Below are 27671 nucleotides of genomic sequence, written 5' to 3' on the forward strand. Positions count from 1 at the left end.
GTTACCTTGGAGAAGAGGTTTTGCTTTTGTTTCCACAGGAAATGAGAGGCTGTGGATTTATTCTGTTAAGAAAAATCAGATTTGATCAAGGAAGAACCCTTGTAAAATCCCCAATAGGAGATGGTCCAGATGTCTGAGATCTACATCCAGAACAGCCTCAAGACTGCTGGCGGAAATGATCAAGCCTCACAGAATATTTGTCAGGACTTGACCATAATTATCAAGGTTATCAGCACCCCCAACCAGCAGGAAGTAGCCTGGAAAGCTACGCCCACATTCCCCCACAAAATGGATTATGGATCTTTGTCTCTGCTACAAATTATTGTGGATAATGGTCAGGAAAAAAAGCTAAATAAAGATTAGATTCAGAGGTCTTGTTTTTTAAAAAAGGGGAGGGGAGTACTGTGGGACAATAATCTTATATCCTGTCAAGGTTTGTCAGTTGTACTGGTTTAAGAAAATGTTGATTGGCCAGTAGCCAGGCAGGAAGTATAGGTGGGTCAACCAGAACAAGAGAATTTTGGGAAGAGGAAAGGCTCAGTTTGCAGTCGTCACCCAGTCAGAGCGGAAGCAACATAAGAATGCCTTGCTGAGAAAAGGAACCAAGCCAGGTGGCTAACACAGACAAGAATTATGGGTTAATGTAAGTTATAGGAGTTAGTAAGACACCCGAGCTAATAGACCAAACGTTTATAGTTAATGTAGACCTCTGTGTGTTTATTTGGGACTGAATGGCTGCAGGATCGGGCGGGACAGAAACCTCTGTCAACAGCCCGCCACAGACAAGGGAGACGACCCTCATCTTACCATCTGCAGCTCTCCAGAAAGTGGGCCCTGTTCCTTGCTATAGTGGAGATCTGTTGACAGAGTCAAGGGTGAGGTACCCCTGAGTGGGATAGCTGGCCATACACCCCTCATCTGCCATGTGGTGGTGAGGATGAGGGATAGGTGCCTCCCCTCGTTGATTCTGCCATCTCCCATAGCAGCTCCAGCACTCGGGAAAGTGAACCATCTACCTCGCCTTGGCAGCACAGTAGACCTGACCCTGTTGGCAGAAGGTGTGCGTGAGCCAACCCCGAAGTTGTGAACACGGGAGAGCAGTCCCCATTAGGCATCTGTTATGTGACAGCATGGGCGGAGACGCCCCTCCCACTTGCCCTTTATGGGCGGAAAGAGATGCCCCTCCCACTTGCCCATCAGTGCCGAAGGCCCATGGAAGAGCTGCCCCTGAGGTCCTAAGAGCCCAGAGCTGTTCCTGCCTCTCATCAGGTGCAATACTGGAGAGAGCGGCCCCCACACCTCACCTGGGCAACAAAGAGCTGGCCCTGAAGGTGTTCCTGTGGGAGACACACTGACCCTGAGGGTGTGAAAGCAGGAGAGCCAACCCCACCCCTTACTCATCACTGCAAGGGGTGAACTAGGCAGGGCAATGCTGGAGAGCTCACCCTGGCAGCGAAGACAGGAGAGCTGGTGGGCTGACCAACCCTGCAATTAGGTACCCACTCCCAGAAACCAGGGTTACGTGTAGCCCACCTCAACATCCACCCCTTCTGTGATTTGCTAGAGCGCAGGTGTGGGGGTGGGGGTGGGGATGGGGGGGTGTCTGTCCTGTGGACCCAGGGCTGCAGGATCTCCAAAGGGCAGCAACTGGATGCCCAGGAACAGTCCCGGTGGGGGCCCAGTGTCGAGGATGTAGCGGAGACTAGAAGCCTTGAACCAGACAAATGAGTCTTTATGATAAATGTCTGCATACAAACATGGACAGATAAAGGGGTTTACCGCGTGACTCACTGTGTCACACTGCGGCTTCCATGACAGGATTTTCCCCTTCCTTTCTTTTCCAGATTTTGTTTTATTTTGGTGGTGGTGGTGGTGGGGGGGGGAAGGTGGGATCAGGAGGCATGATGTGAAAGGCAAAAGAATAAATAAAAAAAAAAATTAAAGATCAAAATATTAGATGAATTCTGTCAAATATTCAAATTAGTAAGATACAAAGGCAAAATTAAAACATTAAATAATACTTTTTATTGAAATGTTTATAAGGCATATCTAGGAGAATGACAAAATTATGGCATACAATTTGTTCAAACAATATTTTATAGGACACAAGCCATTAGCAAAAATGAATACACACAAGGATAATTTGTACAAAGAAAATCATACAAGCCAATACAAAATTGCTAATGAAAGAAAAAGGGAAAAAAGTATGATTAACAATAGAATATTAATTTAATGTAAATTGTACATTATTATTTAAAATCTTTTGAAAGCATCATTACAAATCTAACCTACTCGAGAATGCTAAATTAATATTGTGACAAAGACTGGGAAGGATAAAATTTAGATTTCTCAGAACACAGAAAGTCAAAGTTAGAATTGTTTAAACACAGGAAGCAGCAGGGAGTTGTCTGTTTTCTAGTAGCCTTGATTCTGCCTCTGAGTGTTGAATTGACCCCCTGGGGACAGATGTTTATCCACAACCTTATTAGTCAGACGGAAGGGGCCATAAAGAACACAGGCCACTTCCCTGGTAGTCCTGAGGCCGGCACTCATCACAGGGACCAGTCACAAGGACACCTCGCTCCAAGAGGTGTGAACAGCAGTCAGCAGCTCAGGAGTGGGGAAAGCAGGCGCGAAGGATGAACACGCGCGCAGCTGTGAAGATCTTCGGAAGGAAATCCCTGGGAGAATGCTTCCTGCAAGTAGGCCATTGTACCTGCTTTTGTGAGGAGTGACCCTAAGCTACTGGGAAGTCTCCTGGTCTGCCTTCACTGTGGATCTGTGCAGGGGAAATATGGTGATTTGTCAAGTGAAAAGTCAGCCCAGCAATTCCTATAACGCGTGTTGGGTTCAACAGAATCACTGTTTTAGCAACATAGGGCTGGAACCCCGGGAAATTAAACACTTCACAATTCTGTCGCATCAAACGTACGGGAGAACCTGTTCGCTCCTGTAACGTTCAGAACAGAATCACTACCTTTCATTTCAGGTAATTACAAAGATTGAATGTACGCCAGGATTTGTCCTACTGCGTTCTGCACCGTGCAGGGTTGAGCGACTGTAACACGGGACTGTGGTGTGTTACACATGCGACATTGTTTTGTCGTGAATTTACAAAGCAATTTCTACTTTACTCTGCTTGCCCGTTTCAGAGCAGCACTTCATACACAGACTGATGCAGTATAATCAGCTGCTTACAGTAGAGTTATGAATACATTTAGAGTAGCTATATTTTAAATGCCATGTGAAATACTTAAATTTTATAAATAAAGATTATTAGGGGAGGGAACACTATAGAATAATTACGAAATAGCTTAATGGCATAAAAATTTAAATGAAGACTTTTGTCATATTACATAAGATATAAATAATAAAAAAGTATATATATGTATATATACATATATATATGTATGTATGTATATTGGATTTTTGAGACAGGGTCTCTTTACATAGCTCTGACTGCCCTGGAACTCACTATGTACATCAGGTTGAATCTATTTGTGAATAAAAAATAATTTTCATAATTTGAATGTAAGTAGGAACACATTTTTATCATTATCAAATTAATTTTGAAAGTAAAATTCTTTAGTCAATTTGAAGTTAAGCTAATTTATAAGAAAATAATCAGGTAGTTTAGCATGAACTCATCAGCCACCTTCTGTATTATACAAAATAATTATTTCTGATAAATAATCATAATTTTATTCATGCTTAATGTCTTAAAATGTAAACAAAAATCTCATGTAGATTATCTGAGCTAAATCTCAGCATATTTTCTTTTAAAAAAGATGCTGATACGATTACATTTCTATTAAAAGGTGGTTTTAAATATTCCTAATAAAGGAGACATGAAATCTGAAGGAAGGCTAAGCAGCATGATACATGTTATGAGATTCTTCCTCACAGGAAAAGCTATGACTGTCTTCACAAAGGATGAAGACAGATTATGCTTTCTACGTCCCTATCATTTTCTCACTTCTCAAACCATACGTTAGTAAACAAAGCTTTGCTCCTCTTTAAAACCTCCACCCCTAAAAATTTGAAATTATATTTCCTTTACTTTGTGTGTGTGTGAGAGAAAAACAAAGACAGAGGCAGCACGAGGGAGACGCGAACACGGGTGTGCACGTCATGTCAAAGGACAGCGCGCAGGAGCAGTGCTGACCCCACATTCGTAGTGGGGGGCAGACGCAGTCAGTCATCAGGCTCCCTACAGGCGCCCTACCCACCGAGATGCCTCACTAGGCCTGCTCTTTAAATGGTAATCTCCTGCCACCTCCTCACTTTTGTCAACCACAACATTCAGTCTACTTCTGAAGCCAGAAAAATGCCTTTAGGGGAAATTCATAAAAAGAAAAATTACAGAAGAGGTAAATTAAGCAACCAAAAGTCAATAAACAGATACGTTTTGTGAGAGAGGCCTTTAAACATTTAGAATTGTAATGACAGGATTACACTTATTCTTGAACTAAAATTATTCCATTGTTTGTAGCATTCCGAGAAAAAGTGTCATTCGAAATATATTTGTAGCCTTTATGTAATTTTATATTCCCAAAAGTCCTATGTATGGATAATAGCGGTAACTTTATATTATGGGCTACCTAACATATATAACAATGTAGTTAATCACCTAACTTTTAGAACTATTTCATTGTATTTTCACATTAAATTGTCTTAGAGTAAAGTTTAAGAAGTAAGCAAGGATTGAAAATACATTGCTACTTCCATCAGCTCATGACAGTACCGGTATATGTGCATGATCATATCTACTTAGACACAGTCTCTGTAGAGCTCTGGCTGTCCTGGAACTCACTCTAGACCAGGCTGACCTGCGCTTCCCTCCTGAGAGCTGGGATTCAAGTTGTGCGCCACCACACCCAGCTTGTAGGTATTTACTGTTAAAAAGCCATCGCTATACTGAATTCCTACTAAGAATTAATGATTATTATGAATATAATGAAATGGGGTGTTCAATATTACAGTTCACCAAGGAATCATTGAAGAGTTAGTGGCTGATTTCCCAGACTAACAGTGCGGGAATAGAAGAACACTGGAGGGAAAGACAGGTTCCCACAAAAATAAGTCATTTTATTTTTGATGGTTGGATTCGGGTCAGTAGGTAACTTTGGAAATGGTACAATTTTAGGAAGAATATACACAATTACATCTCTTTTCTAACTTTGTACTATGATGCATAAGGAACAAATGGAGAAAATGTGGTATATCCCAAAGTTTGAACAAAATGCAATTCACACATGGAAGACTAGTACTGAGAAATTTTATGAATAATCTATAAGCTTCTAAGTCTCTGGAGTGGATTTATAATTAGCACTTGTCCTGTTGTCCTGCATGCTCATAAACTGCTTCCTAATGAATGGTAGTGAAGGCCGGAAGGCTTCCCAGGAAGAGCAAAGGACATGGCCGTCTGATGGGAACGTCTGAAGAGCTGCAGGAGCTCAGCAGTTCGTCCACACTGTCCGGATCCTCTCCCCGCACAGTCCTTCACTGCACAGGGAGGTGTTGCACTATTGTGGGTTCCCAGGCAATAATAAAACTAGGATTGATGCACACAACACACTCTAAAGACTGCCAATGGCTATACAAGCAAGGAAACATCTCGCTTGACATCATGAATGCAGTGCATGGAGATGGGGCAGGGGTTGTATATCCTGATGTCTCACAAAGCAACGGCTTCTGCAGGGTGACTACCTGGCTATGACTGCTCCCTCCGCCACCTACACACCGTGGGGCCTTAGGCAAACTGAACTTTTCTATCCTTCTGTTTCCTCATATGTAAAACAAAGATAACGTAACCCTTTCATAGATTTGTTGTAAATACTAAAGGGGACAAGACAAATGTTCAGAACCATGCCACATTCCCCCAGTGAACACCAGTAAAACCCCACTCAGAAGAGTGGTGACAGACCAAAGTAGCAAAGACGCACGGACGTGCAATGTGCAAACCTGGCTCCCACTGCAGTGAAGGACAGTGCTGCAGTTCCTGGGGCTGGAACTCTACTCGAAACAACGGCTTGAGAACCAAGTCACTGAGTCTTCCCTGATTGACGTAGCTATGAAAACGACACTGCTCTGTAACGTAAGAGGACAAAGCTCCCATGAGCTGTGCGTTAGCAGCATCCACTCCATGCCTGCAGTGCAATGTGTGTGTGCTCACATTCTCTCGCGGCTTCGTATAACTGATGGCATCGTTCCAGTTCCATCTGATGAAAGTATAAGACTGCGCCTGTGCACCCTACATACTATTATGGTATGTCCCTCAATAATACCTAATTATGCATTTCTGCTTCTTAAAGTGGGTGATAATTAAAATCTTTAGCCTCAGGGAAAAAGCATACTCACTCAGTAATATTGCAAGTTTCAAATTCTGCTGGTTTGCCAAGTATTCCAAATGTTCTATATGATCAGCTACAAATATTTCTGCCTTATTGTGCAATATAGTTAAAATAATGATTCCGTTACGGTTGCAGAAAAAGAAAACATTCCTAGATTGGAACAATACATGTGGGCTACAAAATTTCATGTTGGCAAAATATGACACTTATAAAAATTAACTTGGAGAAAATGCTATCCCCGTTCAGCTGACACCTCGCTTGCCAGGTTTCCTACTGCAGCAGAGGGGCAGTCCACGTACAGGGAGCGTGGAGGGGGTGTCCATGATGGCATGAGCGGAGGTGGGTACGGTGTCAGTGAGCCCCCCTTCTCCTCACATCACTGTGACCCTCTCTGGGGACAGATGAGGAACTGGTCCTCCCAGGCCTTCTTCTAGAAACTGGCTCTTTTCCCAGCCCTTTTTGATTCTTTTTAGCTTTCGGCTTATGCACGGGAGGAGTAAAACCGTCTTCCCCACAATTACAGCCGAGGGTAAGACAAGCGCCAGGACGAAGTTTGGCGGTGTGTAAAACCGGTAGTACTCTTCGGCAAAAGCGCGTTTCCATCCGTAGATTAACACGTGGAAAGTACTGATGAGCAGAGCAACGTAGCCCAGTGTAGACTTGAGGCAGAGGAAGGAAAGGAGATACATTACTCTCCACGTAGCAACCTATGCAGACACCCTGCTTATGTTTAATCTTGGGACTTGACCTGCTATCACTTAAATTAAGCAATTGAAGACAGTTTTCACAAATTTCATAAGCACTTATCTGCAGTGCTCCAATCTTGCACATATCAGACCACAGTGCACACACTGACTAGTCTCATTAGTCAATCTAGTTTACACAAGCATTCCTATGCCATTAAAAATAAAAGCATATCATTAATATTGTGCAATGTTATATTGAATGGCTATGTACAATCATGCCTTTGCGTAGATCACTCTGATCCCAAATTTATTTAACCATCAACCGTACCATTTATATTTTTGTTTATGTTGGTTTATTTATTTAGGGCTGATTCTGCTGCTGGGCTCACTGATCAGCACGTCTAGCTTTTTCTCTAATGGTGCAGACGTGCATGGTGTCCAAATGCTTTGCAGCTGTCGCAGTGGCGCATGGCTGCAACCTCAGCACGAGGGAGGACAAGGAGAGAGAATTGCAAGTTCAGTGCCAGCCTGATCTACGTCGTGATTCTGAGGCCAGCCTGGGCTATATAGAGAAACTCTGCCACAAACAAATAATCAAAATAGTGGTGGGGGTTATCCACCACTACTGTGTATAAAACCATGGTAGTGTGTGTATAGGTACATACAGGTATGTGCACAAATATAATTAAATACCAAAAAGTGATCTTTTGAGAATGCATATAATGGTCTTACATGGATAGTAGTTAATAAGAAAATATGGTAAGACTAGTAACAATTCAAGCATGTGGGGACAACAAATTGACGACTAAAAACAGTAGTTTAGTCCGTCATTTATAGGTTAAGAGATTACTTTCACTTCTCTAAGTGACTACGTTTAAGGTTACTTACTTTGACAACTAGTTACAGCACAGAAAACTAACAGTTCATCAGTATAGCGATGTAATATCTGAGTTCACTAGGAAAATGTTGGTCCCTACAAGGCAAGATGCTCGCAACTCGTGGTCTAGCTTTGTGATGATGGGTGTCTGGCCAGAACCTCCCATCAGAAAGCCTTCTCTTTTCTTTCAGGTGTGTAACTAGGGGTTGGGAAACTGCCTGGTCTCCTTTCTTCAAAGGGAGAAAATGAATTCGGACAAGGATTGTCCTTCATTTGAATAAGATTTTTGCATGACTGTGAAAAATGGGTGAGCTGGAGGGAAGTAGCAGGGAGTAGATATAAGAAAAATACATTGTATAAAACTTGGCTCTTTCAAAGAATATATAAAAATATTCTTTAAGAATTTCCTCATGCTGAGTGATGGTGGCACATGCCTTTAATCCCAGCACTCGGGAGGCAGAGACAGGCAAATCTCTGTGAGTTCGAGGTCAGCCTGGTCTACAAGAGCTAGTTCCAGGACTGGCTCCATAGCTACTGAGAAACCTTGTTTCAAAAACCCTGAAAAGGAAAAAAAAATTTCCTCAAGCAACCAAGCACTTGGGAGGTAGAGGCAGGTAGATCTCTCTGAGTTTCAGGCTAGCCTGGTCTACAGAGCTAGTTCCAAGACAGCCAATACCACATAGAGAAATCCTGTCATAACACCTCCCTGCTCCTCTGGGAAAAAACAGACAAACACATCGCTAGGCAAGGAATAAAATACAGTACAGTCAAATGACTCTACTATATATATATTGTATATATTGTGCTATATACCATTTGGATCAAAAAGTACAGATTGTGACCATATCACTAGAAGCCAAATTTTATACATATTTAAAATATGTAAATATGTTATACAGATATTAATGGAGGCTAACATTTAACCTTTTAAAGAACACAAGTGTTCTTTGATTTCCTGGGCATTGATGTAAGACTGACATAGTAAAACGTTAACGACTCACAGATGCAGCTGGCTGTCACAACCCATTAGCATCATTATCTAGTTTAACTGCGTTTGTGATCACGTATGTGCATGTGAGTTCATTTCACTAACAATAAACTGACTTTTCGGGACTGGAGAGATGGCTCAGAGGACCTCGTTTGATTTTTAATACCCACACGGTGGCTCACAACTGGTCCAAACCTTCCGATCCAGTAGATCTGACACCTTCTGACCTTTGTGAACATGACATGCACATGTTACCCAGATAAAAACACGTGAGCAAAACGCTCATCGAGGTAAATCTTTTTTAAAAAATAAATCAAAGTAAATTGACTTTGAACATTAAATATGACCTAAACCCACTTCTCTCCTTTTATTCTACAACATAACAGACATTGCTATGATGCCTTTCCCTTTCTAACCAGGATATATAGTATAGTCTGGCCTCCAGCCATGTGTGCTGCCTGAACTGGATAAGCAGCTATGACCTCAAAGGCACTTTTTTTAGATGGAGCAAATTTAACATTGAACTTAACAGTGAAATTCTATGCTGTCCGACGTGTTACCAAACAAAACCCCACATACCTGAATAAAACTGAATTCCCTCCAGTTTAAGGCATTGCTCACTGAAGGGATTGAAGTGACTGCCAAGAGGGACAGTAAGCCCAGGCTCATGATACCAAAGGAGATGTACATTTCAATTCGCCAAACCTCTTCCTCATTCCAGGCATTTTCAATATTCGCATGAACCTAACAAGAAAAGAAGTTTCCTTTACTTCACAGACTATGTACCGCTTACTCTTGGCCTAAAAAGAACCAGGCCACTTTTGACTATGTTTAAGACTAATAGTGTTCAATCAGTACAATGAACCATTGTGGAGAATCTGCTCATAGTATCATCCCAGATGTAGAGAAAAGGGGAGAGAATGTTAAATCAAAACAGGACAAAGACCTCCCACCTCTTCCAGCATGTAAAGAGGGGAACAAGCCATGTCCAAACTGAGTCACTACTGCAGAGGCCCTGAGTCCAAGGCCATGGAACACCAACTGACTGGTTCTCAAGTGACAGAAAAGAAGTCTTTGTTGTCAGATGCCAGGATGCTTTTTCAGGTTTGTATACATGTGGCTGATGTTTGGGGTATGTTCTACAGCATTTAACTAGGGATTCTACACTACCTTCAATGCCTCTGTCTTCTTAACCCTTCTCTTCTGGAAACCAAAATTGCTTCAGGATAAGTTGTGTGGAGCTGAACTCCGTCCACTTGAACGACTCACTAACAGACCTTCCCAACTCCCAACTGCTTCTTCCATTTGCAGTATTTTTCTCCAAACCCTAACCAGTATGTTGCTAATGCATATTAATCAAGTCTGACTTAACTGTGAATTTCTGGCAATTTGCAGAGTAAATACTTTTAGTATTATCTATTTACCTATAGAGAATACAATTAGGGCATAAGTTAAGAGTTGGACTCCTTCCACTGAAGATTTGATTTAAGTGTGTATCTATGGTGGAGAAAAAGCACATTCTTATTACCATCTCAACTCTGTCCAGTTTCAGTTAACAAGGCATAGTCATATTTAAAAAAAAAAAAAAAAGCTACTCCCACCAACATCGCTGAGCTTCTATGCTGAAAAAGCTCTAGCTAAATTCCTGGCCACTGAGTGTGGTGGCTCATTCCTTTAATCCTAGCACTCAAGAGGCAGAGGCATGCAGGTCTCCGTGAGTTCAAGACCAGCCTGGTTTATATGGCAAGTTCCAGGCCAGTGAGGGCTACATACTGAGACCCTGTCTCAAACAAAACAACCCCCACAAAACATACTCCTCTCTAATATCGGCTATCCAGAAGAGCAGCAGATGCGGGTAAAAATAAAAACAGTACTTCTGCTCCCTAAATATCCCCAGAGAAAAATGCCGTTAAGTACATATAAATTGACACTGTCTTAACTCAGATTTTACAGTTCCTAAGGTAGGCCGCTAGAGCCAGAGGAGTAACAAGCATGTGCAGTACCTGCTGATAAGCCATGTTGAGAAACAAGTATCTTTCTGACCTTCTCATCGGCAAGCAGAGGCTGTAGGCCACATGGACAACAGCAAAGAAAAAGCCCAGCAGTCCCAGCTGCTTCCTGCACTGCAGCCAGGTATCCAGCCACGGTGGGAATCTGCGGTACTTGGTGCCGTAGTAAAGCTGATACATAGCTGCCAGGAGGCCCGCCAGGTACACCAGGGACAGCAAAGTAATGGCGACTATAGGCAAGGTTTTGTTCACAATCTCAATAGGAATCTTGTAAAAGTCACTCTGCTGGTTCCGGGCATACGGATGTATCACATCTCTGACAAAGGAATAAAGGAAGAAAAATGTGGCCAGGCTTATGGCTACGACCACTGGTCCCCTCCAGAGAGTAAACAGTCGCAGGGGTAAATTTTCAATCTCCTTGGCTGATGATAAGGATCCCAGGTCAACAGGAATAAAATTCAACTGACGGGCAAGTTCAATAACCTGTTGTCGAGCCTGGATGTTGTTGCTGCATATATAGACCTGCAAGAAAACCCAAAAGGCTTGTTACCGCCGCTGTTTGTAGAAGTCGCAAACTGTCCTCTATCTGTGGTGCCTTCTTTAATAGCTGCTAACGATGCCAGAGAACGAGGATGAGAAAAGGGGATTACCTGTAAGTTATTAAACAGACAAATACTACCATAGGTATTGTTTTAAAACAGTATCTTAACAATGAATTAATCAATCAAAAGTACCACATTATGGTTAGATATATTAGTATCTTAAAAGACAGACTTAGAACAGTGCCATAAAAGCACAAAAGTATTTACCCCACGATGAAAAAGTGCAGAGAACCTAGCTGCAACCCGGAAGGCGCAGAGAGGTTCTCACGAGAGGGAGGCTGCTGGAGAAGGTCTGCTTTCTGGGGCACGTGGGTCAGCAGCAGCTGAAAAGGAAGGCATACCCCTCCCCCAGAGGACTCTGTGGCCATCTCCTCCCAACCCAGCTTTCTAAGTGTGAGGCCGGATCTCCTTGCTTCTGTGGGCACCTTTTAGTTCTGGGAATGTAGAGATTCTGCCTCAGAGAGCAACGGAAAGCACTGCCCTTCACAGTGATCCAGCCAGTGTGCAGACGGGCACGGGCTCCAGGGGTGGCCTTCTCAAGTAAAAGGTACAAATTGTGTCGTGATGCTGGACTCCTTATAACATCAACCTTTAGGTTGAGAGATCAATTCATTGAGTATCTGTAAACACTTGAATAATTCCAGGTACACTGTTTTATCGATGAGCATATAAAACTTTTTCCTTGTTTTGATAATTCTTCGCAAGTAAAACGATGATTCGGTCAGGCTACTGCCTTAAACATCAAGAGCCTGCCATTTTCTAAGAATAAACACATCATCTCTATAGGAGGAACTCTAATGACGTCGTAGGTAGGGTGAGGAGGCCGTCATCTCTATAGGAACTCTAATGATATCACAGGTAGGGTGAGGAGGCCATCATCTCTACAGGAACTCTAATGATGTCGTAGGTAGGGTGAGGAGGCCGTCATCTCTATAGGAACTCTAATGATGTCGTAGGTAGGGTGAGGAGGCCGTCATCTCTATAGGAGGAACTCTAATGATGTTGTAGGTATGGTGAGGAGGCCTTCATCTCTATAGGAACTCTAATGATATCACAGGTAGGGTGAGGAGGCCGTCATCTCTATAGGAACTCTAATGATGTCGTAGGTAGGGTGAGGAGGCCGTCATCTCTATAGGAACTCTAATGATGTCGTAGGTAGGGTGAGGAGGCCATCATCTCTACAGGAACTCTAATGATGTCATAGGTAGGGTGAGGAGGCCGTCATCTCTATAGGAGGAACTCTAATGATGTCGTAGGTAGGGTGAGGAGGCCGTCATCTCTACAGGAACTCTAATGATGTCCTAGGTAAAGGTGAGGAGGCTTTGAAACCCCTCTGATACTGTGATATAGTAAAAAATTCAACAAGTTTCTGTTGCTGCAAGTTCAGTGCTGGAGTGAGCTACTACTATGAACAGGAAGATCATCTCACTCCGAGCTAGAAAAATATTGATACAAAGTCTCTGGTGTAGTTTGAGGAAAACAAGTTTCCAGATATACCCTGAAGACATCTGTGCACAGGCTCTGAATGAGGCCATATGGAAGTGTTTGCCTGCTAAACCTATTTACACGAAGGAGTCAATACGGAGCCCAGCTTTCAGGCTTTGACTCTCAGCTGACGGTAGCCAGCTTTATGAACCAATGATAAACTCGGTGCTGGTAAACAAATATGGATTTCCAAAAATGGGAGCTCTTTTATAGCAAAGAAATAAGAAAAACTTACTAATTTATTGCAGGTGTGAAATGGTGGAAAAAACCTTTTTTCCTACATGGAGAAAAGTCTATAAATAATAACATTATAATGACCTTTTTTTATTTGAGAAAAGGCTATAAATGATAAGATATTATAATAACTCTAGAGCTATAACTGAAGCATTCAAAACTGATGACTGCTCGTCATCCAGCCATGATGAAGTACCAATTATCTGGCTCTTGTCATGATGGAGCTTGTAGCTCATTCTGAATTTGAATTTAATCACTGTTCCATGAGGGTTTTTCCATTAAAAATTAAAATGATCATGAATATGAGCAAGGGATTATGTCAACTTTGTCTCAGAGGCCCTGGCTCAAATTTGCCAATTTTACAGGATATGTTCCTTAAAAAGAAAGGAAAAACTGTTTCTAGAAGCGGGAGTGGGGTCCACGATCAGGTCCCTGATCTGATCTATAACACAGAGGGATGGGGAAAGCGTGTACTGCTTTAAATACTTGAGTAGGGTGTGGTGGCTTATGACTGTAAATCTCCGTCTTTGGGAAAGCCCCACAAGGTGGAGGCCAGAGTGAACCAAACTATGAGACTGTCTCAAAAAACTGAAAGCAAGAAGGGGGGAAGGAAGAGGGAGGTAGGGAGGGAGAGGGAGGAAGGGAGGAGGGAGGGAGGGAAGGAGGGAAAGAGGGAGGGAGGGAGACAGACAGACAGACAGACAGACTTGAAGTGGGCAGTTACTGTAACGGCCAGTCTTGTCAACGTGTTTGAACCTGAAATCACTAAGGGAAGGCGATGCGCACTTCTGGATGCAGTGAGGGTTAACCAGGGAGGAAAAGACTCACCCTGAAGGGTGGGTCAACCATCCCATGGGCTGGGGGCCAGGATGAACAAAAGGAGAAAGGAGGGAGCCAGCAGGCTGGTGGCGTCACCCTTTCTTTGCGTTCTGCCCTCTACTGCATGAACAGCTCTGCTCCATCATTCTTCCCCAGCACGATGGACTGAGTCCTCTGAAACTGTGAGCAAAGTAAATCTTTCTCACTTAAGTCCAGGCACTCGTGTCATAGTAGTAGCAGGTACCCAATATAGAGTTCATGACTCTAACCCATAGAATAAAATGATCAAGCATTCACCAAATAAGAAATGGACTTGACTATCTTTTTAAAAGATCTGTTGTGTGTGTTTGTGCACACGAGGGTAGTTGCCCTCAGAGGCCTGGAGTTGGAGCTACAGGGAGTTGTGAGCTACCCAGTGTGGGTGCTGAGATCCAAACTCCTGTCCTCTGCAAGAACAGCACCTTCTCTAAACTGCTGAGCCATCTCTCCAACCCCATAATTGTCTCTAGGAGTGAAAACAAAAAGGTCCTTTTCCCACAACCCTCAGATGCCTTTGAACTTGGTAATTCAAGGCCACACATACCTGGCGGCTGGCATCCTTGGGCCCTAACTGAAGAGCCCAAGCTGAGATGACATTAAATCCTTTGACAATCAGTGAGTCCGGGAAGAGTGAAGCCAGGTACTCGGCGTTGGACTCTGGGTACTGATTTACCCTCATGTTGTTGCTGACGTCAATCAGGATTTTGCCCACAAGCAGGTGTCTCAGGTCCCACAAGGAGGTGTAATGTTCTCTATGGATGGCCACAAATATTATATTTGTTTTTGTTAAAGCGTCTTCATGGTGGGTGACATCCACCACATGAGGAAAAAATTCAGACGCAAACTTCGGATTTCTGCTTCCTATGACCACGTGGTAGCCACACCTAATAAGCCGAATGGTCAGAGACTTGGCAAAATCCCCACTTCCTATCACGCCCACAGTGACCTTCCTGGCATCTTTGATACCATTTATGCCGTTAGGCAAAAAAGTCTCCAGGCTCTTGGGGCTTCCCATCATAGAGATGGATTCCATGGTGGAAACGCTTCTAAGCTCTCCAGAAATGTCCTAGAGGAGAGAAAAGAAAATGTTCACCAATTCAGCCTACTGACAAACACTAAAACACCTGTAGACATTGTAATTATGTTCTGCATCTCTAAAGGCAAAATATTTTGACATGCTATATAACCCAGAACACAGCAAGCACAATTTGGAAGCAAGAGATCTCTAAATAGAGAAATGAACACAGAGGTGATTAGCTAGGCGAGGCTTCGCGAGTTCACACAGATAACCCGGGAACCTTAAGTGTGGATTCTCACTCAGCCAGTCTGAAGGAAGGTTTGCGTGAGTCTGCATTTCCCAAACACTGGTGTGGATGCTGCTGGGCTACGGGCCACCCATGTGTAGCAAGGCTTCCAGCGAAGGAGGACTTTCACTTAGCATGTTTGTCAGAAACAGTTCTAGCGAGCAGGAGCTGGACATACCAGGTGGCAAATCAGAAATGACACCAGAAGCAAAGGAAAGAACCTTGATACCAAGAGATAACTTTTTAAAAAAAATCCATAAAACAAATTTCTATGCTATACAACCAAAATGCACAGTCATTTGGGGGGGGGGGGGGGGTTTCGGGTCTATGAACCATCTGGTATACCCGATAAACTACAGCTTTTTAAAGGCAACTAAAATACAAAAGCCACAGTAAAATTAATACCATCACTTGAACTGTGCTGAAAAACAGGCATCAAATCCTATTGAAGAGCCAGGCATGGTGGCACACGTCTTAATCCCAGCATTCAGGAGGAAGAGACAGATGGATCTATATGGGGCCAGCCTGGTCTATGTGGTGAGTTCCAAGGCCAACCAGGGCTATATAGCGAGACCCTGTCTTAAATTAAAAAAAAAAAAAGAAAGAAAAAGAAAAGAGAAAAACCAAACAAAAACCTGCCAAAGGAATAATTAAATACCACAGACATCTTATCATTTGCCCCATATGCCTTAACAACGCTTCCCTATGTAAAAGGGTTTAGTTGTGTTTATGGGCTCAAATACATAGTATGTGTCTTCTCATTTTCTCTCCCAGTCACTGGCTCAGGAGACTATGATGCAGTTACCCTCCCCGGGGTATGGGGCTGTCAGGTTATTTTTTATTGAAGTGACTGAAGTTTCTACTTGTAACAACTCGTTCACTCGCACAGGTCACATCTGTGTCTGATGTCTGCATCAGTGACGCACAAGCCATGCATCAGGGTCGCTGCTGGCTCCGAAGGAAAAATGCTACCCCATCTGCCCCCACCGTGCCATCTCATTCACATTAACAGCAAATACAGATCACTGCACAAGTTAATGGACTTTACAGGCCCGAGTGGAATGTTTTGAAACATGGACTTTTTTTTTCCAGTTTTCGTTTTTTACTAAATAAAATGTTTGGAGATAGGAAAACTCAACTCTCCTAGCAATAATAGATCATGCCCAATGACCCTGAATAGATCCATAAACTAAATTTTAGAAGAACAACACTGATATTAATATTGCTTAATTCTTAAATAGTACAGGTTCCAGCTCTGCTTGATATTTTACATGTTAATCAAATCCATACAACTGCCCTGATGAAGGGGGGCTATTATAATGCCTATGTGCAGAGGAGACAGAAATAGATGCCATCAATTTGTCCAGCGTTGCCTGAGAACACGGAAAGCCAGGATTAGAATGCCGAGGAAGGCATGTGCCATTGGGTGGATGTGAGGGGTATTTAAAAGGCTGGGTGTTTCAGCAGCTGCTGCTGCTAGCTGAGAACCGGCTATGGGGACAGAGTGGAGCAGTCATGTTCGTATTTGTGACATTCTTTGGCTATTTCTCTGCTCTCCAGCATTACTTACTGATTTTAACGTCTAACCTAGGTGAGAGGGGAAAATTCCCCGTCTTTACATCTATTACACGTCTCATTTCACGCCTTTTAAGTCAGGAATGGTAATTATGTTCTCAGACCATCCTAGGCAACCACGTACTGCAAAGCCATCCTCACATTTCCAGAAGACCCAAGGAATCAGAAGTTAAAGGAACCATAGGCTGTGAAACCAGTACTCAGTCCACTTCTAAATCAAGGGCGAAATTACCAACGTATCTCCCCCTCCCCCATATACACATTACCTAAGGATGAAAAGTCTTACTCGGAGAGCCAGGGATTCCCATCAACCCCAGCTATTCAACATACACTACAGCAGCCCTCACGTAAGAACTGCAAAACCTTCCAACCTAATAATCATGATGTTAAGGCCCTTTCAAATTAAAAATAAAACACAAAGAAATTAATCACATATCTGCTGTTTTTAATACAAGTTCAGACTTCTCTAAATCAGGGTGTGAAGAAGTATATAAATACCTGAGAGCCTAAAAATGTCACCGGTGGCCTTTCATTAAACCACAAATTTTGTATCTACTAATGGGCAACCCTTGTGTTAACATGTTTGGACCTTATTCGCATAGTGCTCCCGATGACAAGTTCTAACTGGACCCTAACAGTGTGGTGTGACTAGGAATAAAATTAACCTATAGGATTAAGGGGTGTGTGTGTGTGCGTGTGTGTGTGTGTGTGTGTGTGTGTGTGTGTGTGTGTGTGCATTGGTACAGATGCGTGTCTGTACCAATGGAGGTCAGGGGACAACCTGGTGGACAGTTTTATCTTTACCTGGGCTCAGGGGATCGAACACCGATCATCGGATTTGCACAGCAAACACTTTTACGCACAACGCCATCTTGCCAGCCCAAGAGAGACCTCTCATGGATCCAAGATACAAAATGTTAATTGTTGAAACCATATACCACACTTTTGTGTGCTGTTTCACAGAGTATTCTCATGCATAATATCATTTTGTTAAACCCTCAGGTGGAGAGAGAACATATTCTACCTGCATCTAAATGAAGCATAAGCTCAAAGAACTAAGCAATTTGCCAGCAAGAATTCAAATAGAAGTCTTCTAACCCCCCACAGGCCTTTTCATCCCAGCACTCTGTAGGCAGAGGGAGCTCTATGAGAGAGCCTGGGCTCCATAAAGAGAACAGTCTTAAACAACAACAAAAAATCTTCTAACTTCTGCTCTTTCTGAGGCTGCAGAGTAAACCTACAGGGAAACCAGCAATTGGTTTCCATCTCCAAAGGTCATCTGTGTGTTTCTAAAAGCAACAGTAACTTTAATGATTATCTTAGTTTGGGCTATCTCATAACAAATGATCTGAATTTATTAACACCGTAAAATGAAACATGAATGTTCTCTAAGTAACGTTTGGTAAACTTCAGGTGAGGGGCCATGTGCCTTCTAGGGATCTGTAACCACCTTGACGATATGTCTTCCTTTTAGAGGGGGGCAAAAAGAAAGGGCCGAAGAGTGTGTTCCTATCCCACGGGAGTCCCCCATTTCAGACCTAAGAGTAGGCCATCTGGCACAAGCAATGCATATATGTGGCGTTCAGACGGCAGGGCAGAAACTTGACTCATCTGTAATTCATCTAGTATTCTGGATCGTTTCCTTGGTGTCTCCGGAGTGAATACATAGGTTATTAATGACATCTCCACATTCATCTGTAAGCTCCGCAGCACACATCTCAGCCGACAAGGAGTGATGCATTTACAGACTCAAGACACATCTGCCCTGCGGTGACCCAACACGAACGTATCCGGGTCCCCTGTGTGTGCTCTACATAAGAGATAGAAAGCCAGGGAAGACACAGTGCACACACTCAGAATCCAGGCTCATTAGGCGGAGACGGGATGTACTGATAATAAAAAGTATAATAAAAAATTCATCGCTTAGAATAAAAAACTAAATTGTATAGACAGAGCATCCCCTAGACAGTCAGCATGTACTCGTTCCCTTACTTCAACACACACACACTCTCTCACGCTTTCTCTCCTCTCTCTCTGTTTTATTTGTTTTAAGACTTATTTATTATTTTATGTGTATAGCTGTTTTGTCTGTGTGTATGTCTGCATACCAGAAGAGGGCATGAACTACAGTTACAGCCAGTTGGAAGCTACCATGTGGGTGCCAGGAATTAAACCTGGGGACCTCTGGAAGAACAGCCAGTGCAGTTAATCACTGAACCGTCTCTCCAGTTCCCCATGTTCTATGTGTGAAAGATAATAAATTTGTATTTACAAACTACTCCCTAATTCCCATATAACTTCTGCATCATTCTTAAGAGAGCCTCCCATAAATGCAGTCTAAAAGTAGGAATGCCTCAAAGGGAATCTGGCTTTCTCAGCCTTACCTGCTATGACTCCTGAATACCAACAAAAATCCATAGAGGAAGCAAGGCGATTTTCAGTTATTCCACTTTAAGAACCATCCTTCACGTTGTGGAGTATATCTTTCCTATTTTTGTGTATCAAATGATCTTTTTTCAGGGAAGGGTAATGCTAACAGCTGTCTGTCTGTATTGGCAATCTTGTACAATCCCTTTCTCTATTCCTTATTTTATTGGTTTGTAAAACTACCAAGCTTCCAAGGGCCATAATTTTCATAGCCAGTAGGAGGCTCCACATAGGAATGCCCCATTTTCACTGTTAGGAGAAAATGCCTTTCCCCAGAGGGAAGGTACCCTGGGGTCAGCCCCAGGCCACACCCTCAGTTATCTGCTTAGTCATCCTCAAAAGGCAGGAGCACATTCCAGTAATGGAATGTCAGATATCCCAAACCAATTTTCTCTAACTCCATGATGACTTTAACCATTGCAAAGACAGTCCTAAATTCTCTTGACATTTAAACAAACAAGAAGAACCCAACTTCTTACTCTTGGGCCATAACATATTTCTATGGGTATAAAAGGGATTTTGTTTCACATAGGGATTTTGAACATTTTCAGAAATGGACAGAAAACCCCAAAGTCAAGGCTGTGGCTCCTCTTGAAGCAGGCGAGCGATTTCCCAATGCAGTGGTGTTCCAAAGAGGTTTCAAATTCCCACGGTCCAATATGTGTTCAACAACTTAGATTCAATATGTATTCAATAACTAACTGGATGTAGATGTGATCTCATGACATTTCTAGATACTGAGCCACTCAAACGAAGTTTTAAGTTCACGGAATTGCAATTACTAGGACAAAAGCTGGGCACAGTGCACACAATAGCAACTGTAGGACGTGGTGGGTGGAGTCAGGAAGATAAAGTGCTGGACCTGGCAGACAACTTTAAACCCCAAACTTAGAAGGCAGATGCAGGCTCATCCCTGTGAATTCCAGGCCAGTCTGCTCTACACAGGGAGTTCCAGGCCAATTAGGACCACACAATAAGACTCTGCCTCCAAAATAAAAAAAGGATCGAAGTCTCCCACGGCTGAACCGTGAGTTCAAGGCCAGCCTGGCTCTAGGAATGGAACAGGTTCATGAAACAGTTTAGTTAATTTGAGGGACATTTCCAACAAAAAAGGATTTCTGGTTAAATCTAATTCCATAAATTTAGCTAAAACATTTTTTTTCTTCAAAGGTTTTAGGTGTATATGTGCGTGTGTGGGCACCTGTGGGGAGATGCACGTGCATGTGCCTGTGCATGTGGAGGTTAAAGGTCAATGCCGGGTGACTATTTCAATCAATGTCCACTTTATTTTTTAAGATAGGGTCTCTCAGCTCCATCCTCCTGCCTCAGCCCCCCTAGCGCTAGCAGTACCAGCTTTCTATGTGGGTGCTGGGTTGGGTCGCAGGTCCTCATCAAGCACTTCGCCGTCTCAGCATCTCTTCAACCCTGAGATCCTCTTCAGTAAGTTAAAACATCTCCCTAATGTTTCCTCAACTATGAACGACAGGTGTTCCTGGCAGCTGTCAGGTTAGGAATCAACACAACACCAAAGGTCCACATACCGACTCATCAGGCCCCAAGCAGCCAACCAGATGCTGACTTTGCAAAGACATGAAACAGGCACTGGTTTCCTGGTTTTTCCAATCAATGAAATTGTGAATACTGAAGCGTACACAGAACTTAAAAATATACCTTGACTGAGGTGTGATTTACACAAAGAATGGCTTCATTTTAATTTATACAAGTTAACAGCTTTGGGTCAATGTATATTGTGTGCCCATTTTTATCAAAAGCTAGCATCACCCCTCTAATTACAAACTCCCTTTAAAAAAAAAAAATCCTGCATCCTTCAAAGTCTGGAAAAGCCACTGGCAGGTCAATACACCCATCCATCCACTATCCTCTTACTTCCCTCCCTCCCTCCCTCCGTCTCTCTCTATGTCTCATCTTTGTTGTACAATGTGGGGGTCCCACTAGTGGGTGGGAAGGCAGAACTAATCCCAGAACTGCCTCTTCTCCCAAGGATCTCAAGACAGTTGTTTTCAGTTCTCGCTCCACTGAATGACTGGGGAGATTTAAAAGACCTTGTCATTTGTTATTATATAACAATCCTGATGTTTACTTAATTGGCTGAGGGTTGAGCCTGGGCATCAGAAATTTTATAGGAGATCATTAGTTGTGAATAATAGGTTTCCAGGATCAAAAGTACCTCTAAAAGGTCAGGATTCAAGCTAATACTTCCTTTGCTGTTCAGAGACAGCCAGTTTGGCTGATTCTTATTTGTGTCTATTTTCATGTTGTTTCCAACAGTGAAAAAGGGCCACCCAGAGAACAGCTGCCCTTAATAAGAAAAGGTGAAGACTATGCATGCAGCCCGTTCCCCTCAGCATCAGAAACCCCACTTGTTAATTTGTAATCTCTTCCTTCACTTTCTGGGAAGAGCAATGTTATGCCTTACAATGTGTCATCACACCACAGAGGACACTGAGTTCCTGTTTCATAACACTCAAAATCCCAAGTGTTCTGTTGGTATTAACTCTTCCTACCCTCCCAGGAGGAGGGAGCGCTTTTCCCTCGGTTCTCCGGGCTCCATGGGCCCTTGTCTGAGCAAACCCAGTCATGAGTGGAAAGCCTGGCAAACTTGAGTGCACATATGAGCACAGGGACAGTGATTGTGCTGAAGCAGATTCCGAGAGTGTCCAAGTCTGGGCGACTCTGGTTTCTGTCTTTCTTAAGCTCTTGGGTGATGTCCATGATGCTGGCCCAAGAGGCACTTCAGCTAAAAGATTCTTGATCTTCCCTAAATTTTTATTTAATTTACTTGAAGGTAATATAGATTAAGTACTTGATAAAATTATTCCATGTATAGCAAGTTTTAATTTTGTGCTGTTGAGGTAAATGGACTGGTGTAGGCTTCTGGATCCATCTTGATTCTCAGTCTGTCTCTATTATATTTGTTAAATGGGAAGCAATTGTACCTGGTTCCCATGATCTTTCCCAATGTTAAACTTTCTCTTTGTAAGTCTTGAAGCAACATAAAATGTTACATCATTACCTTATATTTAATACCAACTACAGGAGTTCCAGTTCAAAGAATTTCAAGTAGCATGCAGGCTCCTTGAGATCTCAGGTTCCATATGGGTATTTAATGTGGCCTATGCATGTAATACTTAAGGGAGTATTAAACAGTAAGGCAATGCAATAACAGTAAGCTCAAAGCCCTTGTGGTACTTTGAATAAGAATAGACTCATATCAGTGTGGCCTTGTTGGAGGAAGTGTGTATGTGGGGGTGGTGGAGTCGGGGTGGGGTGGGGTGGGATGGGGTGAAGTTTCAAAAGCCCTTGCCAGACCCAGCCTCTCTCTGCCTCAAGAACAAGGTACATAATTCTCAGGTAATTCTCCAATACCATGTCTGCCTGTGTCCTGTCATGTTAAAGATAACGTAAGAATGGACAAACCTCTGAAACTGTAAGCAAGCCCCCATGGTGAAGGAGGTCTTTCTATCTTTGTGTTGCTTTCATTGGTTTATAAAGAAACTGCCCCTGGCCTGTTGATAGTGCAGAATTTAGGTAGGTGGGGAAGATGGAACTGAATTCTGGGTGGAAGAAAGCAGAGTCAGAAAGACGCCATGGATCCGCCACCAGAGTAAGACATGCTCCTGAAACTTAGCCGGTAAGCCACTGCCATACACAGATTAATAGAAATGAGTTAAATTAAGGTATAAGACTTAGCCAATAAGAAGTTAGAGCTAATGGGCCAAGCGGTGTTTTAATTACTACAGTTTCTGTGTGGTTATTTCGGGGCTAAGCTAGCCAGGCAGCTGGGATGAACAAGCGGGCCCTCCCTCCTACACCCCCAACTTTCTTTTGTAAGAGTCAGATTGGTCATGGTGTCTCTTCACAGCAATGGAACAGTGACTAAGACAACCCCTAAGGATTCTCAGTTTAGGATTCCTTGACGTTCCTCCAGCAAAATGGTAGCAGTTGTGCTAAGTTAATTTTGAAAAACAGGGCCTAATTTATTCCGCATGAAAATGTCTAGGACATTAATTATTGTATGACTGAAATTCTGAAAAAGCTATCCTTAGATAGCTTGTGATTTTCACAATCTGATAATTGCTATCAAGAAAATGAAATCCTCCAGAAACATGATGGGGGTACTGTATTCTTCACAAGCTCATACCCGAGCCTCCTTAACTCATCCTGCAAACATGCCACCCCTTTAGGACGACTGGCGACTCCTAGCAACCTCTCCCTAACATCCCTGCCCTCCACTAACTTCTAGATTTCCGCTCTTCCTGGAGATGCTGTTCTTTGTCCACAGTAGCTGCCAATCCTCTCAAGACCTCACTATCCCAGGAGATAAACCTTTCTGTGGTGCTGTTGTTTTGCTTTTGTTTTTGGAGACAGGGTTCCCTGTTGAGCGGTGTCTGTTCTGGAACTCACTCTGTAGACCAGGCTGTCCTCAAACTCAAGAGATTTGCCTGCCACTGAGAGCTGGAATCAAAGGCATGTGCTACCGTGGTCCTGCAGCGAAGGCACACATCACCACCGCCTTGCACTGGCCTGCCTGGAGACCCTGCTCAGGGTCTCTTGTCTTTTTGAGCTACTCATAAAAAGCAATGACTCTCTGCCTCCACCTGTCACTCACTTTTCGATATTTCTCATATTTCTGATATTCCAGTGCCTTTCTAAGAACCTCAACTTAAATGTTCACACTGTTATGTTTATTGTAAAATAACTTTTGTTAAAGACCTTGAATTCTATTTCATTCTCCATCTACTAGTTCCTGGCTCGAAATCCTGTCTAGACTTCACTGTGTATATTGAGTTATTCCCTTGAAAATCTCCTCCACTCTTACTATTCCCCATATACACTTGGTAAAAACTTACGATAAACCCAGCTACCCATTTTATCTGTATCTTCACTCAGCTTGGCACAGAATACTAAAGAAAACTCAAATAACTAAGTTTATTGACCCTATCATACATTTTTGGGGGGCTTTTTGTGAGACAGGGTTTCTCTGTAACTTTGGAGCCTGTCCTGGAACTAGCTCTTGCAGACCAGGCTGGCCTTGAACTCACAGAGATCCGCCTGCCTCTGCCTCCTGAGTGCTGGGATTAAAGGCGTGCGCCACCACCGCCCGGCCTACCATACACTCTTGATGGTCACCTTCACTCTTCAAAGGCCAGTCTACCCCACACTGCCCTGGAGACCATCCTTTTTGCCTCCTAAGGGTATATAGGTATGGCTTTTCTCATGATATCTCAAACTTAAGAGGTTCAAAGGTCAGCTCTTTTCCTGCAATAGACCTGCTTCTGCTACTCTCAGCTCCTTCACCTCACTGAGTTGGTACCATTTCCCACCAGTTGTTCAGATGAGAACTCTGGGGGTCAATCTTTATTCTTTGCTTTCCTTCATCCTTGATGTAAACTCTTGTTCGTCAACACACTTCTTGCTCTCACAGAATTGCCCTGGCTGGCCTGGAATCTGCTATGCAGACCAGGCAGGCCTTGCCTCACAGAGGTCTGCCTGCCACTGCTGAGAGCAAACGCAGGAGCCACCAAGCACAGCCCCTTTAAGATATTCCGTGCGCTTTCTCCACCGACACTGGCATACCAACTAGTCCAGCTGTTTATCCTTTCTCACTGCAGATATGTATGACTCCCCCTCCCCCACCGCCCCATCTCAAACTCCTGGGCTCAAGAGATCCTCCTGCCTCAGGATCTGGCACTCTAAGCACGCGTCACCAATGTAAACACTTTCTAAACGGTCAGCCTATCTTCATCTTGATCTGCACCCTTTACCCAACCATTCTCCACCCAAGAGCTAAGGTCATCTTAAGACATAAACTATCATAAATGCTTCTCTTCCTTAAAACATCAGTGGCCCCTTAAACTTAGAGCCGCAGCCACCTGACTGTGTGACCTATGGCCCCAGATGTGACAGCCTCTGCCTGTGTGACCCTTATTTCCTACTGCCCAGCACCAGAACCCTTTTCTAGAAGTAGAGAAGGCTGAATCACTTTTCCATACTGGGAACCTTCTCCTCACAGGAACAATTCACTCCGGCCCACCCCCATCCTCTTTCAACCCTTGTTAAGTTCCCAGGGAGTTAAACAATTGTTTATTTTGCTTTTCTACCATTGGCTTACTACACACACACACACAGGCACACATCCATCCTGCCACCACACTGCCTGGCACATACTGACTACGTATGCAATAAATATTCTTGGTTACTAAATGCATTTTTGTAAACGCCAAGGCCAAAGAAAACGTAACAAGCCTCAGACCTCTCTTTGGAGGTCAGACCTCTCTTTTCTGGGAGTCAAGATCTGTGGGCCCCAAGATTAAGGGATGTGTCTGTGTCAAGGCTGCCAGTGTCTTGCCTACCTCGGAATCATGGGAATAAGCTGAGCAGGGAGTAACTGTACTTCCTGATATCAGCCTGCCCCTTTTCTCACAGGCCTCGCCTTTGCAGCTTTTGGTGTATCTTTATTCTCATTTTCCTATATCATTTATGAACATTTTAAAATTCTGCCTTCATCTGTGTTGTGTTTCCAGTATTAAAACACAATTAGGCTCATTCAGTAGAAGTACATTTTCCACGGGACCGGCACAATGAAAGTAATTTAGACGAAGCTTCTCATTTTCATCTTTCATAGTTAGCTAACTGTATCACTGCTGAAACTGTCTCCTTTCTCTCCCCATCTGAAGGACTAGCTAGGAGGCAGAAGCTGCAGCTGCCACCACTACCTCACTCCAGGCTGTCTGGAGCTGCTCGGATGTGGCTGAATACTCAGGATGCTCATTTTCCCCTCCAAATGGGTTGTCTTGAGTGTGAGGAGAAGCAAGGTGCCAAAGAAAGAAAAATGATCAACTAAATAACGAAATACCAAAGAGATCGGAGGGGTGGGGTGGTAGATTGGAGACAGAAGCTTGTAAGCGGTGGGGCAGTTACCTGGAACTAGAGGCTAATCAAGTCATGAGGTGAGGTGGGACAAGAGTCTGAATCTATTTCACCTACAGTGATGGAGCGATAATTAAACGTGGCACAGAAAAAGTTTTTCTATCAAAAAAAAAAGAAAGAAAGAAAGAAAAGAAAATTATCTGACAGCATATAAAACTGGCACCAATCCTGTCCACGGGATCGTGGCGATAATAAATGGAAACCTCCGTCCAAAAAAAAAAAAAAAATCTCTTTATCTCCCTATGTTATTTTAAGAACAAGATTTTTAGGGCATAATTTTCAACAAGTTTTAGCTGAGAGTGAACACGGGACGCAGAGATAATTAAGGACACTAAAAGAACAGACCAATTACTTCTAACACAAAATGGCCTGAACACACCGCGATTACACTAGTGAGCAATAAGCAAAGCCACTGCTGGCTTTATTTACCTGTTTGCCAAGCAGCGCTTCCTAACCGTGAAAAGCGCCGCATCTACCCAAACTGACTGGTAAAAGTAACCTGCGGGTCCTTCCCCTTTCGGGCACATCCTACCTGGGACAAGGTCTCTCCTGGCCTCCTTTCTGCTGGGCCTGACCTGAGGACTCCCCCGGGGCTCCGGGAGGACCGCGAGGAGAAGGGGGCGGAATGGGTGTCACGGGCGCCCTTCCGCACCCCTCCCACCTCCCACCTGGCCAGCTCGGCGCCCGCCGTGTCCCGGAGGAAGGATGCGGCTACACGGCGACCCCGGACGATCCGCCAGCCTCGGGCTGTCCCCCAGCCCGCTCACCTCCGCGCCCTCCTCTTCGGGCCTCGCAGCGCCGCGCCACGGCTCCCACGCGCCCAGGGCCGGCCGAGCTCCCGGGCCTACGGAGCGCTCCTCCCGCCCGCCGATCTCCCGCCCCCCAAGCCGGACCGCGCCGGGGAGGAGGAGCAGGGGGAGGAGCGCAGAGGCGGGGGCGGGAAGGGGACGGTGACGCGCTGGGGGCGCGGGGCGCAGGGAGGGCCGGGGACCACCCCCGGCCGCCGTCCCCACGTCTGCGCGCGCTCTCGCCGAGACCCCCGTGCAAGCAGCCCTTGGTGAACCCAGCCCGCATTTACACCCCACTGCCTCCGAGACGCTCGCCACGCCGCTGGGGACTTGGCTTTGCAGAGTGCCCCCCTCCCTTCCCACCCCCTTTCTCCAGAGCTACTCTGGTCCATACAAACCTCGAAGAAACTGCGCTTTTTCTTCGGGCTCGATTGTGTCCTTGGAAGAGAACGATCAGAAATGCCCTTTCAGGAACCGCATTTTCAAACTCCCCGGGACAGGAGGCCGTTCACAGCGGTCGACTGCAGGGCTTAG

At 44.0% G+C, this 27671-nt stretch overlaps 1 protein-coding gene across 3 annotated transcripts; it reads right to left on the reverse strand.

Annotated features, from left to right (window-relative positions):
• Nucleotides 1-2022: 2022 nt before the first annotated feature.
• LOC121459129 (metalloreductase STEAP2) lies at nt 2023-27671 on the reverse strand. 3 transcript variants are annotated; one of them, XM_041668656.1, is made up of 5 exons: nt 27536-27671; nt 14637-15158; nt 10908-11435; nt 9484-9648; nt 2023-7012 (listed from the first exon to the last, which is right to left on the reverse strand). In XM_041668656.1, the coding sequence occupies exons 2-5, from the start codon at nt 15123-15125 to the stop codon at nt 6725-6727; spliced, it is 1470 nt and encodes a 489-aa protein (XP_041524590.1). In that variant the 5' UTR covers nt 15126-15158; nt 27536-27671; the 3' UTR covers nt 2023-6724. The 3 variants fall into 3 exon arrangements, with proteins under 3 accessions (XP_041524590.1, XP_041524589.1, XP_041524591.1); XM_041668655.1 differs by lacking the exon at nt 27536-27671 and adding an exon at nt 27117-27233; XM_041668657.1 differs by lacking the exon at nt 27536-27671 and adding an exon at nt 26882-26978.

Source organism: Microtus oregoni, unplaced genomic scaffold (genome assembly GCF_018167655.1).
Source record: "Microtus oregoni isolate MIOR12 unplaced genomic scaffold, Mior012 000018F_ref0000195, whole genome shotgun sequence".
Lineage (NCBI taxonomy): Eukaryota > Metazoa > Chordata > Mammalia > Rodentia > Cricetidae > Microtus > Microtus oregoni.

Coding starts and splice junctions, on each gene's coding strand:
- LOC121459129 (XM_041668656.1), bottom strand. CDS start 15,125: ATGGAATCCATCTCTATGATGGGAAGCCCCAAGAGCCTGGAGACTTTT. Junction 11,436..14,636: donor CCAAGGATGCCAGCCGCCAG/GTATGTGTGGCC, acceptor GTTTTCTTGCAG/GTCTATATATGCAGCAACAA. Junction 7,013..9,483: donor GGGAATTCAGTTTTATTCAG/GTATGTGGGGTT, acceptor CTCTGCCTCAAG/TCTACACTGGGCTACGTTGC.